Source organism: Rhynchophorus ferrugineus, unplaced genomic scaffold (genome assembly GCF_030347505.1).
Source record: "Rhynchophorus ferrugineus isolate W39M unplaced genomic scaffold, kcgeb_rfMv2 rfM11, whole genome shotgun sequence".
NCBI lineage: Eukaryota > Metazoa > Arthropoda > Insecta > Coleoptera > Curculionidae > Rhynchophorus > Rhynchophorus ferrugineus.
Genome location: NW_027472590.1, coordinates 14,786,089 through 14,800,992, shown reverse-complemented (window position 1 = coordinate 14,800,992; position 14,904 = coordinate 14,786,089). Strand labels below are relative to the sequence as shown.

The following is a 14,904-nucleotide window of genomic DNA, read 5'->3' as shown; positions in this document are numbered from 1 at the left end:
GACATTTTCTATCAAGTCGAGCAAATTTTATTGTCTTAGTATTTTTCGAATTATTTGGTTTTAAATTAGCTCGGCATCTTTCAGGAATCCTATTTGTAGAACTGACATATATTCAGTAACCATGAGTATTCTAGTCTCCTTATTCGATTAGTCTTCATGAACCATAAAGTATTGAGGAAGTGTTTTCTTCTGCTTAGTTTGGGGACATTTGCTCTGTGTCATTATTATCAATCAATAAATACTATATCAATAAAGCTGAATGTTGAATTTATCAATGATTTGGAGCTGTAACTATTTTCTTATGAATAGCAAATAATGTGACATCTTAACTTTGTTTTTCATATGGAGGTCAGACACGTGGGATGGATACATCGGGTACTTTGTGGTGGTACAGAAGGTTTAAGTGAAAATCTTCTGTTAACATTTCTACTAATAGAAAGACCCGTTTAAATGCAAAGTAGGAGATTATATCGCTCTTATTTTGTAGAGACCACCTAACTATTATATTGCAATATAAAAATAATTCGGAATTTTAAATATTGGCCAAACATTATCAATAGTGACTGTAATTATACGTTTAATAAATAACTTCACGTCCCTAAAGAACAATAATTATGCCGAAATTTTACTGTAAAAAAGTTGAAGTAGCGATCGCTTTGAGTGTTAATAACTTCATCTAACCCGTACAGAAAATCCGGCGCGAAGGCAATTTGAGGCACTATATTACAAAACCGAAAAAGAAAACAGCAAGCGGTAATACCTTATCGACGAAATTATGGTCGGTCGCAGTATGCATATAGCTCGCAGTCATAATTTATATTCGGACCGGGGAGCGACGAAAATTTACGCGAACGCAATTTGTAGGTAGTAATTAACATCAGGAGTCACAGTTTATCATTGCAGCTGAAACAGCGCCGCGGCTAATTAATCGCTCCTTTTATTAACTCTCGTCTCCGGCTTTCGAGGCGAAACTTCGCCGAAAAAATTCCCGTTCATCCGTTAGTGTTGTAATACTTTCGGACCAGTTGGAACTAACAGTCGTAATTTAGGTTTTGTATCATTTTTTTTTCCTTTACGACTATATTTATGGAAGCTGGTCCGACGAACAAAAACTACAATGATAGATAAAGGTTTACTTTGTTGCTTGGGATTCTCTCATATATACTAAGTTATTAAACCTGTGAGTCTTAAAACAAAACTTTTAATTTATTTGAAAACTATTTTATTTTAACATAAAGATATTGCGAACTATTGAAACAATTGTACAAATAATATTGCCGTTCGAATCCTATATTTTTATGAACGAAACCCTTGATTCTAAATTCTTTATCATATCTTACAGCTATATGTGTAGAAAAGAGTTTAGGTACATGATGTTTGTTTATTTGAAGTTTATTTTTGCCAGATTTATAGAACATTTGGATAAGCAAATTTTCAAGATTCTGACCCTTTAAGAGTGTGAAAAATTAGGTGGGAAATCAGACATATTTGGAACTGCACAACACTTGAGATAAAGAGAGTGCAGACGACAGGAGCTAAACGGAATACAGTTCTACAGTCTTCGTTAATACAGAAAGTTTAGTTAGTGTCACTTTAACAGTGTGAATATTATCGTCACTAATCGTGTATATCCATCTATCTTTGTACGTATATTATCTTTGTTTGTATTAGTAAGTTTGGTGTAAATAAAGTATTTTAAATTTGCCAGTTTCTCTGTGCATAATTGGGAAGAAAAATAAACAAAACTATACCAAACACACTTTTTTTTAAACAACTAGGACAATTTCACCTCATGAGGGATATGAGGATGGAATAGGATGTATTCCTGCCTTCCAGATGTCCTTCCAATAAAAGAGTGCTCAAAGTTGTTGTTCCGATCAAGTGTTCAGTTCTTATGCACGTTATCAAAATTTATAAAGCAACGTTGCCGCATCAAATTTAAGTTTCGGTTTATTTTAACTTTAATATAAAAACTCTAATGTAAATAAAATAAAATGCGAAATAAAAAATCGAAACAAAAATAACGTTATAAAACATAATTTATAATATTACAGTACATTTAATGCATATTACTAAAGGTCTTAAACAACCACAATAGGTGGCAGGTTTGAGCTGAGGTTGAGTTTTATTATATTTACACTAAACTCCTTTCAACACCACATAGTTTTTGTTTCTTTCCTTCCTATGTTCCATCATCAAATCATTTTATCACCATATTTCTCCTTATAACTTAGGATAATTCCTAACGCATTTGCAGCATCTGCCAAATAGTTAATTCATTAATTCTTTCCTCATAAATTATAACTAAATGCTCATGTATATTCTAAACTATTCTATTTATGAATTACACGCTTATCTATGCACACAAATCTTTGACACTCTTCAATATAATTTTCTACATTTATCCTACACTAATTATATACTTATCTTTGGGTATTTCCTCTCTTATCACTTAGTGCTGGTAATATTCAGCATTGAGCCATCGCCCATCATTCCCTATTAGAATCACTATTCAACTCAATTACTAAATTGTTAATTTCTAATCTATCGAATCCTTCTTCACAATTCCATCATTCATCAATTTCTTCTTCTCTATATCTGATGGAGTTAAATGTCAAACCGAATGTATTATAAACATTGCTTCTTTCTACAATCCATTTTTTCAAGCTTGTTTCTAAATAAAAGTAAAATACATAAAATGCAATCATTTAATATATATTTGTAGAGTGACCAAGCACTAATTGATATCTGCCATGAAATATTAAAAATATTATGAGCAAGAAAACCTAATAAAACGTTATTCTAACATTTAGCTTTGTCCTTCAAGTTTTATTGTCTTTACACTCTTTATTAACATTTTGCCATGAATCCGTGTCGTAAAGTTCTATTAGGCCACTTCCTAGCTTATATTTACAACCTTTAAATCCTATGTTTCCTAACAGTGTATGAAAAGATTACATACGTCCCTCAAATAGCTGCATATCTTTTAGTTTTTGATGGATACCTTCCGGACTGTTAATTTCTAATCTATCGAATCCTTCTTCACAATTCCATCATTCGTCAATTTCTTCTTCTATAGATCTGATGGAGTTAAGTGTCAAACCGAATGTATTATAGACATTGCTTCTTTCTACAATCCATTTTTTCAAGCTCGCTCCTAAATAAAAGTAAATTACATAAAATGCAATCATTTAATATATATTTGTAGAGTGACCAAGCACTAATTGATATCTGCCATGAAATATTAAAAATATTATGAGCAAGAAAACCTAATAAAACTATGTTGTTATTCTAACATTTAGCTTTGTCCTTCAAATTTTATTGTCTTTACACTCTTTACTAACATTTTGCCATGAATCCGTATCGTAAAGTTCCATTAGGCCACTTTCTAGCTTATATTTACAACCTTTAACTCCTATGTTTCCTAACAGTGTATGAAAAGATTACATACGTCCCTCAAATAGCTGCATATCTTTTAGTTTTTGATGGATACCTTCCGGACTGACAGTTTGCTCGGAAATAATTGCGCTAAATAATACTTATATTGAAAACGCTGATCACTGTTTTCATTTTTCATTCATTTCATAAATTCAATCTCGAATAGCGCTGACATAAAGGTACTTTTTATTACCCGCTTTTATTTAATATCCGCTCTCTGTGCATGTATTAATATTAACTGCAACTGCAACATATTAAAAAATATTTCCAATAAAACAGCAATAACTTAATAATTAATAGTACCAATGCTTATCGCTCTAACGAAGTTGATTGGCAAGAGGAATTTGGTTACATGTCTGGACTTCTCAGGCAACGTTCTGCCTCTTTTTAATTAGGGTAATGCTAGCTAGTAAAAGGAGAAGGAAAAATCCGCTAGGAGTTTTAAAAGAAATTTTACATTTTAGAAATTGAATTTGGCAGTATATTCGACGTCATTTATGATGTGCATTGGCTATTTTATTGGAAAGACAATACGTGATTATTATCTCATCTGGACATCTTATAGTAAATTTATTTGAAAATACCGACTTTCGTCCATCAATTTTCCTTTGAAATTTACTGACTTTACCCAAATTTTCACGCAATAACCTGTATAATCAAGCCAAATAAGCATAATATAAACAAAAAAAAAGAGTCAACCCTGGAATGAGAGATTATACGATGTATGTCCGCATGAACCTTTATTTTAACATGATAAAAATTGTCTGAAGATTCTCAGAAAGTTTCACGTCACAGTCATAAGATATCAAAGGTCAAAAGTTACAGAAATCGATGTGTTTTTACAAATATCCTTCCTTATAGCTATTTACATTTATTATATGAACTAAAATTCTCTACAACTTTTATTTCAAATACTTTTGATACATTCAACCGGTTTTGAGATAGACATTGTACAACCAAGTTAAATCTCTTAAAATAATGGAACTTCTGCGTATAGCTCCTCTATATATTCTCGTTAATCATTAACACAAACAAAATTAAAATAATGTTAACTATTAAATTAAAATTACCGACTTAGATAAATATTATCAGATATTATAAGTTAAACAAATTTGCTCTTGTAAGTCTTTAAAATCTTCTGTTGAAACAACCCAACTACTTATGTTTCTACCATTTAAAATTGCAAGAAGTTAACTTAATTAGACTTAATTAGAAGTTCTCCTTGCAAATACGTAATGCTGCGGAGCTCAGCTTATTAATTTAATGTTCAGAAGAAGTTTAAAATAATCATACTGAAAACATCGTTACTTTTGTTATGACCAGGATCGGAATTTTTTAAATTAATTATTAATATTTATCAAAAACGTTCTTAAATATGCTTAAATATTCGTTTTTCTTTCACTAGAAAGTAGATAAATATCCTTGGCAGACAAGGAAAATCAGTAATGACCCTGAGAGCATTGATTTAAATGACACATAAATATAACTTAATACCTTATATATCATAAGTAATATAGTATGAACCTATCAATATAGACACACTTGTGTGAATAAAATCAGACTCAACCAAATTTGTTATAGTGATAAGCGAGATCATTGCAAATCTAGTTAACTAGGAAGCTAAATATAACAAAAGAACTTTAACTAAATCGAATATCGAATTACAACTCCTTAGAACTGCGGACTAAGAGTAAATTGACCTCAATATCTATTAATAGCTAATATTCGGCGAAGCACACATATATTCTCGTATTTTTCTCGTGATTGCTCATAGCACCATTATTGAAAGATAAGGGGTATTAAGCACTTATTTATCAATTCATTATATGGCCTCGAATAATCTCGTAATAAAATCCTTACAAAGACCCAAATATTCTAAACGTATTACAGTTATATAAAATATCATCTGAAATGATTGAAGGTTAGCTATGTATGAGAAACAACACATAAATGAGAAAATAGAAATTAAATATAAATCATAACAACATTTAAAAATGAAACATAACAGTGCTTGGTAATTTATTTTGGCCAGCGGCATCTATAGTTGAAAATAAATATAATCAATATAAACAACTGTAATTTGTAGTACCGCTAATAGTCTAGACATCTCTACGTAATTACACTCTTGTATTTAATATTATTTAATTATTCGATGTATACAGGCACTAATCATGAAGTATTCAAAACTGCATCTTAATAAATCTGCGCCCGAAGAATTTTGGAAACTCATGGTGACGCTTCTCTGCGGTATCCTCACTTCCAGTTATGATTTCAACGATTTGAAAGTGTCGATTTTGATGCTAATGGTAAAGAACGACTTGAAAGACCAAAAACATTCGAGAACAATAAATTTCAACCCTTGGTAAACGAAAACCTACCAAAAATCTGAAAGAATTTCCATTCATCTCCATGTTTTCTTATTCTTTCTTCTTGGTCATATTCTCTTTCATATGCTGATGAATATATCCAGTATGTCATAGGATCAGCAAGAAACTGTTATGAAACATGACTTAGTGGACAGGTAGCTTTAAAATGTTGTAGAAGCGCTTCAATTGCAATCGATATCATTTTATATTGGCTTACAGTATAGCAGTGATGCTGGAAAGATAGTAAAGAGCTTTGCAAAAAGAAATATTTTTTTATTAACATATATTTTACCAACATTTCTCAATAAATGTATTTTTAAAATAAAATATTATGAAAGAGTAGATGCAAGCACCTAATAATTATTGTCTACCTAAAAAATCTATATTATGTGTGTATATGTGTGTAGATAAATAAATTTTAAATGTAATATACCACAGCAAATACAGCACAAATGCAGAATATGTAAACTTGTATGTATTTTTAGTTGAATAATGGTAATAAATATTCGTTTTAAAAATAAACATCATATATCCCCAATAGTATTAAAAATACAATTAATTGTTTGGCAAAGAAACTATAAAAATACACATTTTCAGGATATTAGCTGCGCTGTTAATTAAATTCAATATGAAAATGTTGATTAGCGCTCCAAAAATAAATATAAATGCACTAGAAAATTGAAAATAAAATATTTACGAACTGACAAACCATGTTTAAATACTCTTAATTATATTATATGTATATAATTATTAATAGAGCAAATATTTAAATTAAATGCTTTTATAGAGTTCAGTTATTTCAAATAATGTTTGTTTATAACCGAATACATATATTGCATGTACATATTGGGGAAACTGCAACTAATTATCTTTATATAAACAAATTTAGTTCATATATGAGTGTTTTGTTAAAACCATTATAAAATATTTGTTTCTATAGTCCACATTAGATTCTAGTAGAAATAAAGAAATAAAGATGTAGATATTTTGTTTATACATATATACATATATATATATATATATATATATATATATATATATATATATATATATATATACATATATATATATATATATTTCGATATCATCCCTGAAAACAGCCAGTCTTATCCAGCCTTGTTACTGGCGTGAGTGGGATCATTTGTGAGATTTTACAGTCTTGCATAGGACAATCACAAACATAAATTTATGATCATGCTCTAGCAGGATTCGAACCCGCGAATCTCGCATCAGCATATAGACCATCCTGTAGCCTTTAACATTGCGCCAACCAGGTCGGCATAGTTGTTTTGTGTTTCTATAAGAAGATGTAAACAAATGTTAAATCTGGATGCACAAACATAGAAGTGAAGATTAAACGCAGCAATTTTATTATAATCGGGTGAATTTTTTATTTAAAATATTTATTAATTTACTAAACTATACGGCGTAGAGTTCTTTTATTGCATTTACATTGAACTTGAACACTCTTCTAATGCACTTATTATATAATCTGTAACGGAGTTTATACCCTCTCCCCTCATACATTCCAATCATAGGCTTACAGAACATATTTTTCTTGTATATTTTGGGCGGTTAAAAATGTATCGATGGGAACACATTTTATATCATTTCCTCTATAGGGAATCCAATATATTTTCCATTTTCACGCTAGCTATCTATTTAATTCATTTGTTTTCAATAAACTATGATAATACTCAATATTCAATTATTACTAAATAAATTATCAAACACAATCTACTAAAAATCAAACTCAGTCAATACGCATGTCCGTGTTAATCCCTGAATTTTACCGGAAGCAGCCGGCCTTATTTTTTATTAATTGCTATCGCAACAACTAACATGTATACTTGTATAAATAAACTATAAAATACATTTTACAAAATTACTAAACCGACTTTGAAAAATAAGTAAGGAACTCAACTAAAATGTAAAAAATAACGAACTTAGATTTCTAAAATAAAAAAAAACAACATTATAAAATAAAATCTGTACATAATAATCGTTGGTATAACTAAATAAAAATAAACAAAAAAAATTATTTAATCTATCTTCTACACGTATTTTATATTCTACTATCTAGATACAATTTAGCTTAATACTTGCCTATAATTATTTATATATTTACAATTTTATTTAAACTACTGCCAAATGATCACTTCGAAGCCAGTGGCGAGGAACAAATTAGATTTGTTTTGTTCGTAATTAATTATTAAAGTAATACTATTATTTTTGTATTATTTAGGCTTAAGGATCCGCATACATTTTTAATAAATTTTCAGGATATTAAGAACTGTTTGCCACTCTTGAACCCTAGTAATCGCTATTCCGATTCTAAGCTAAGAGATACTAAGATATAGAGAGCATCTTTGCCAATTAGGCGTATAGCCAAATACTATAACAATATCTAATGGATTCATACAGTGCTCTAAGCTCCTATTCAAACCTGACAGGTTAACCTCTTAAATAAATTGGTTGATGCCATTTTGATCAAATTATTTGATAAAGATACAATACAAAGACACACATTACTTTCCTAACTTCTAAAATCAAAATCTTAAAATGATGTAGAGTAAAATGCCGACAGAGCAATTTTAAATCAGACGATAAATTCCTGAATTTTATATTAAACGATACTAAAATAGAAAGTTAGTGTATTAAAATATAATTAAGATTTTGTGTTACTTTCGGTTATTTGCATAATATTGAAACTATGTCAGTTATGTCAAGTTTAGACAAAAACTGTTATCTTAGTTTTAACAAAGTTCGAGAATAACAAGAATCGTCTATCTTCTTTATTGACAAGGGCTTTCGATTCTGATTTAATTTGCTATCTGGTGAACACAGAACAGTTAAGAAAATGTTCTTTTTGTCAGAACTGATGATAGTTGCTGTCATTCTAGAGATATAATATATACCATTGTACTAGAGGTAATTCTAAAAGTTTAGTGATATTTATTTCAGGTTTTATTAAATTTAGTTAAATGCATTTCCCGATAAAGCACTAACTGAATATTGCAGGTAATTTGTACATCAGAAGTTAAAATGAATGTTGAAGAATATATTAACTGCTATAAAATAGATATATAGAATTTTAGTTCCTTATTTGTTGGTGAGTTGTTAGTTCCCATATGGGACATAATACATTGTAGAAAGCAGTAGATTAACGAAAGCCATAGAAGGCAGATTAAAGATAAAAATATTAAATTAAAGTACGTAAAGTACATAAGATTATTGTTTGAAATAAATACATCTACTGGCAGAAAAAAATACAGCTATTGCTTTGATAATCGAACATTGGAGCAAAGACCGAAGCAATTTTGTTTAAAAATTTATATATATTTAGGTAATAAATATGTATAAAATAAAAAGATATATGAATACATAAATGAAGTAATAAAAATATGCAGCAGCTAAAACGAAACTAACTACAAAATTTGCATAAATGGAACTCATAGGACAAATAGAAGATATATGAATAATGAATTATTAACAGTAATTTTGTAAACTTTTAAAAGCATTAATAAATATTAAAGTGTAAGTACTTAATGCAATAAGTTATGTAACTGTTCATATATTCATATATCTCCATATCAATATATGTATTACTCTACTTGTATGTTATTCATATATTCATATTCATTTTCATAACATAAAGTAAAAAAAAATATATACTTATATTTCATGCTCTGAAATTATTATATTTCAGAAAATAATCTTTTTTATAATAATTTTAGTATAATCCCCAGTGGATTGATAATTTAGTATCAATATTTTGTTCATTATAAAATCTTAATTCAAGTTAAATGTAATTAGATGCAATTTTAAAAAGTTAACCCCTATTCTTACACACAATACACAAATATATATTACTTTAATTAAAACTGTATATCAAATATATTTCTGATGTTATGTTGAAAATATTGTCAAAACAAATTTTAATACTAAAGCATATTATTTTAAAATTATTCCCTGTACTATTATATGGGAAACATGATTAGTTAAATATATAGTTAAGCCAGTAATACTTAATCCCAATTGGTTGTTTTGTAGAAAAATATAATTTACTTCTAAGCTGATCCTTGAATCGAAAAAGCTTATTTCCATTTACGGTTGAATGTACGTCGTTATAGTCCCTATACGAAATCGCCGTATTCGTATTTAAATGTTATAAATAGACCCAAATCCCGCTTATGGTATAAAAGCGCCCGCAGAGCCCGGAGTTCGAGAACTACGTGTTTATCGCACCTACTTACACATTACAAGGGGAGGATTAGTTGGAGCACCGTAACGTCCTCAAAAACTAAAAGCGCCGCAAAATTGCGATGGCTCAAACTGAGTGAAGAATCCTGTACTCAATTTTAGTCTTTCGCCACTGCGACAGGACTATACACTTCAACGTCCAACTTTTCTAACCACTCTCTCGGTTTAGTTATACTTTTATTTGCCACTAAATCCACAGTAGTTTTATCCAGTTCCGACACATTTAACACAAATAATTTCCATTTCTCCTAGTTGATTATAATTAATATAGTTTCGTATAGCAATGGGAACTATCGACTGAACAGAGTCGAAATATACTATACTCGCAAAACCAGTCGAACTAGTCGATAGTAAAAAATCTAGTCTCTGAAAATATTAATTATTATTTCAGTGAAATGCGCGCATCAATTGTTCTTTTTCTGATAACAGAGGGAAATCTACGAACTTCCTTCCGTATTATTTTGAAACAGGAAAAGACTGAGATTATTTCAATATAGTATAGATTAGATCAAAAAAATTCATTCAAAAAGCAATGGAATAACGATTAACAATGACGTACTAAAAAGTAATCGGTTTATTTCTATTTTATTCCAACGTGTGGTTGCGAATGCTTTCATTCCAACCGTACGATAATTGAGATGGAGATGCACGTATTTCTTCTCGAACTTTCTTTGGGAAAGGAAAGGAAATATATAATGGCTGGATTCTACCACGTTCTATAGAACGGTTTAATTTTGATTTTTTATTGGTAATTACACCTTACATTATATACAGTTAGTACGATCTTAATTTACGAATTAATTTATTACTACTGTTCTGTTTTACTTGCATTAATAGATAAGCAATATATTGCAAATATATTGTATCTTTGGAAAATGGTTTAAGTTATTATAATTTCGAGACCTGGAAAACCACCAAATGATGTGAAATCTTATCGACCAATTTCGCTACAACTTTTAGTACCCAAACTGTTTGAATATTGAGTTAAAATGGTTAAAACTAATCATAGAAAGAAAAAATCTAGTACCTGCACATCATTTCGGTTTTTTAACATACATTCAACAATAGACCAGGTACATAAAATCACAGACATTATTCAAGAAGTCTACGAAGAGAAAAAGGTTTTTCCAACTATATTCTTGAACATAAGGCAAGTCTTTGGTAAAGTCCGGCGGAAGGGACTGATGTATAAGTTCCTAAAGTTTTACCGAAGCAATACTCTGAAACTCTTCTATATCTCTGCCAGGATGTTTAGAGTTAAAGAAGAAGAATCTTAGTCAAAAGTGATTTTTTGTGGCAATATATTAAATAAAGATAGTCTATAAAAACTGGTCAATTCCAAAAGCAGGACTTGCAAGACAACGAGTTATTCGAAGCAAATCAGATAGTAAGGGAAACCTGGGTTTATTACTTATCAAATTTGTAATATAACTAGTTAAATTTGAAAAAATTGAGCTTGAACTAAATACACCCGAAACAGTTACGAACGACAACAAACAATTTGGGATAGTCCTTGCAAATACAGCTACAAATAATAACTACAAATATCTAATGCACTATGCAAATATCGAATAAATAATCTTTGCCGGCTTGGTGGTGCAGTGATAAAGGCGATGGGACGGTCCTCCTACTGTTGCGATAGCCGCGAGTTTGAATCCTGCTGGAGCATGGTCGTAAATTGACGTTTGTGATTGTTTAAAATTTGTGAATGTTCTAGGCCGGATGTCTTCTGGGATGATTTCTAAAGTTGGTCACTCGCCAGTCGGTAGGCTTAATGCTGAGGACCGTGGTTCGGAGCCCACGTTAATCTTTAGGTCCAGTCCAGATAAACCCATAGTTAGTGAAAAAGAGACTCTAAAATATATATAAAAAAATAAATAATCTTTAAAAATTGAGTTTCAATATGCTGTCATATTATTGTACAATATATTGTTATTTACAGTCATATTACAAACAAAACATAAAATCATATAAATTACATATAAATCTATGTAAGCATAAATTCGGCACAACACTTTGACTAGGACGGTAAAGCCAGAACGTTAAAAGTCAGTAGAATGAAACTAATAGATCTGAAAATAGTAACATAAAGTACATGACTGAAACAGTCGATAGTAAAAAGAACTCATATGAGTCGGACCGAAAACAGCGACAGAAACAGTCGATAATAAATAGCAGTCAATTACTAAAGTCCATAGTTCCCAACGCTAGTTTAACGCTATCAAACTGGAATAACAATACTAAAAAAAGAATGTTAATATAATAGTTTGTAGAAATGGAAAATTCTGAAAAATATATCTATTAGAATTATATACGTTATTTAAAAAACTAAACATTCTAAACATTTTAATCAAAAAATATCTAATGGAAATAATTTAAGACCGATTTATTTTTAGGAAAGTATAGCGAAAGAAAATCAATAAGCACAATGTCCACAAACAGTTTAAAGTTAAGTTAAACAGCGATTCTCTTTTGTTTCAGTTTATAGGGACGCAGATTTTATGCTTTATCCTCGTTCTCGCTGGTTCAGCCGTTCTGTTAGACAACAGCGCCAGAGATTCGAGATTCCAGCCTGTGGTGCGTGAAAGTATGCGACAACTCATTATGAATGCGCAATACGACAACCAGAAGTACAGTTTAGCGCTGATTCAGGAGGGGGTAAGTGTTAATAGCTATCTCGAGTTTTATTTTGTTACCCAAAAATTGTTTCAACAATTTTGAATAATTAAAGCATTACAAACGATTCAGGATTAACATAACACTAAAAAATTTCATTTCTATTTATAATTTTGAATTTTATTGTGATTCTGTGATCAAAAAATAGTAACACACTAATAATTAACCAGAAAATTCTCTAATATCTAGAACAATCTGATTTAAAATCATTATATACTTTTTCTATAGTTTTAGTAGTTTTTAGTTTTAAGACGTCTTATTAACTCATACTAGTTATAACTAAACCAAATTATTTTCCTAAGTGAGTTTCATCTGAGCCTTAGAGGGTCTCAATTTCGAAATGGCTCTATGTGTAAAACCATTATTTCAAATCAGAATGTTTCCTAGTGTCACTCGCTTTCAAGAAACAACTTTAGTCTCAAAAACATTAATACAAATATAATTTAAGGTGTTGATCAAACATTTTTTTGTGGGTACTGATACTGTTGAAGCCAATAGTTTGACAAGCATTTTAGGGATATTCCACTAGGAGAATAAAACGGAAAGACAATTATTGACTACTGCATTTTAAGGAGGTAATAAGAATCCTAATAATTCTGAAGGTTGTAATAGGTATAAATAGGCAATTATTTTAGAAGGCATTAAAAAGTCCATAAAATAGTTTTCAAAAATTATAGAGTAAAGCCGCATAAGATGATAGAGCCAGCTTGGTAGCGCAGTGGTAAAAGCGATAGGACGGTCCTCCTAGTCTTTCGATAGCCGCGGGTTCGAATCCTCCTGGGGCATAGTCGTAAATTTATGTTTGTGATTGCTCTAGGCAAGAGTATAAAATCCGACAAAGAAAATGATCCCAGTCACGCCACTAACTAAGCTGGGTAAGACCGGATGTCTTCTGGGATGATTTCTAAAGTTGGTCATTCGCTAGTTGGTAGGCTTAATACTGAAGACCGTGGTTCGGAGCCTACGTTAAGCTTTAGGTCTAGTCCAGATAAACCCATAGTTGCTAAAAGGAGACTTTAAAATATATTAAAAAAAAATAAGATGATAGAAATCAGATTTAGAGATATTAGAGGATAGTGTATTTATAATTTCACCCAAGAAAAAACAGTAAGGTTTTTTTAAGTAACAGACCTATAAATTAATGTTAAAGTATTTCCAACTGATGGTGTTACTGAGTATTAAATCCCATCGGGTAGATTTGTAACTAATTTCATGTTTAAACGTCACTAACAGCCGTCAATTTCCAGTATGTTTCATATTGTCGAAGTTTGGACAAACAATTTTTTCAGTACGTTGAAAATTCTTGAATTTTTACCTAATATCAAGTGCGAATACTGGTTTCGTCGTTTTAAAGGTGTTGATTTTGACAATGAACACAAAGAGTTTTTTAGGTTGAAGTGAAAAGCTTTAAATGGAAGACGAGTATTCGGCGGCATGACTCTATGAAACTTTAGGAATAATACGGCTCGATGAATGAAGATAAATCCAAATAAAACAGTTATGGTTACATTATGTGATGTAATATAATATGTGATGTAATATAATATGTGATGAAATACTAATATATCAAGGGATGACAGTGCTGGATTACTTGAAGAGACGCTTGGGCCTTCGATGGTGACACGTCTGAACTGAACTATGGTCAGTGACTGAATGATTCAAAGCACCCTTCAATAATGCCCAAATTCAACGTCTCGGGGTTGCCAGATCCTCGTTATAGTTTATATCCAGTGCTGCTAGCAGCCCGCACGTGTTAAACATTTAGGATAATATTTCTGGGTATGTTGAAGGCCGTTGTTGAATGATTTAAACTTCGGCATGCCTCAAGGTCGCTACAAAACCATGAATGGGGATCGCATGCGACTACCATTCATACGTTCGAGCAGAGCACTGTGCAAAAAATAATCGGAACAACAGCAAAGACCCGACAATGTTATTATTCAGAAAGACAATGCTCGACCATTTCGTTCCAATTCACATACGTTGTCGATTGCCAAATTGCATTATCTCTTATACTTTCCGAGATATTTCCAATTTGTGCTCTGCTTCTAACTTGGGCCAAAATTGTAAAATGGTCTTTTGAATTACCGATTTCGTTCCAAATCACATTCCAAGTAATATTCGGCATGCTAATTACGCTGTCGATTACCAAATTGCATTA

At 30.6% G+C, this 14,904-nt stretch overlaps 1 protein-coding gene across 1 annotated transcript in view; it reads left to right on the top strand.

The window, feature by feature from the left end:
- Positions 1-14,904, top strand: part of Tsp2A (Tetraspanin 2A) — a 232,039-nt gene that overhangs the window by 202,390 nt on the left and 14,745 nt on the right. Inside the window, exon 3 of the mRNA XM_076418544.1 lies at positions 12,549-12,725. Coding sequence (XP_076274659.1) covers positions 12,549-12,725 — 177 coding nt within the window. The remainder of the gene's footprint in view (positions 1-12,548; positions 12,726-14,904) is intronic.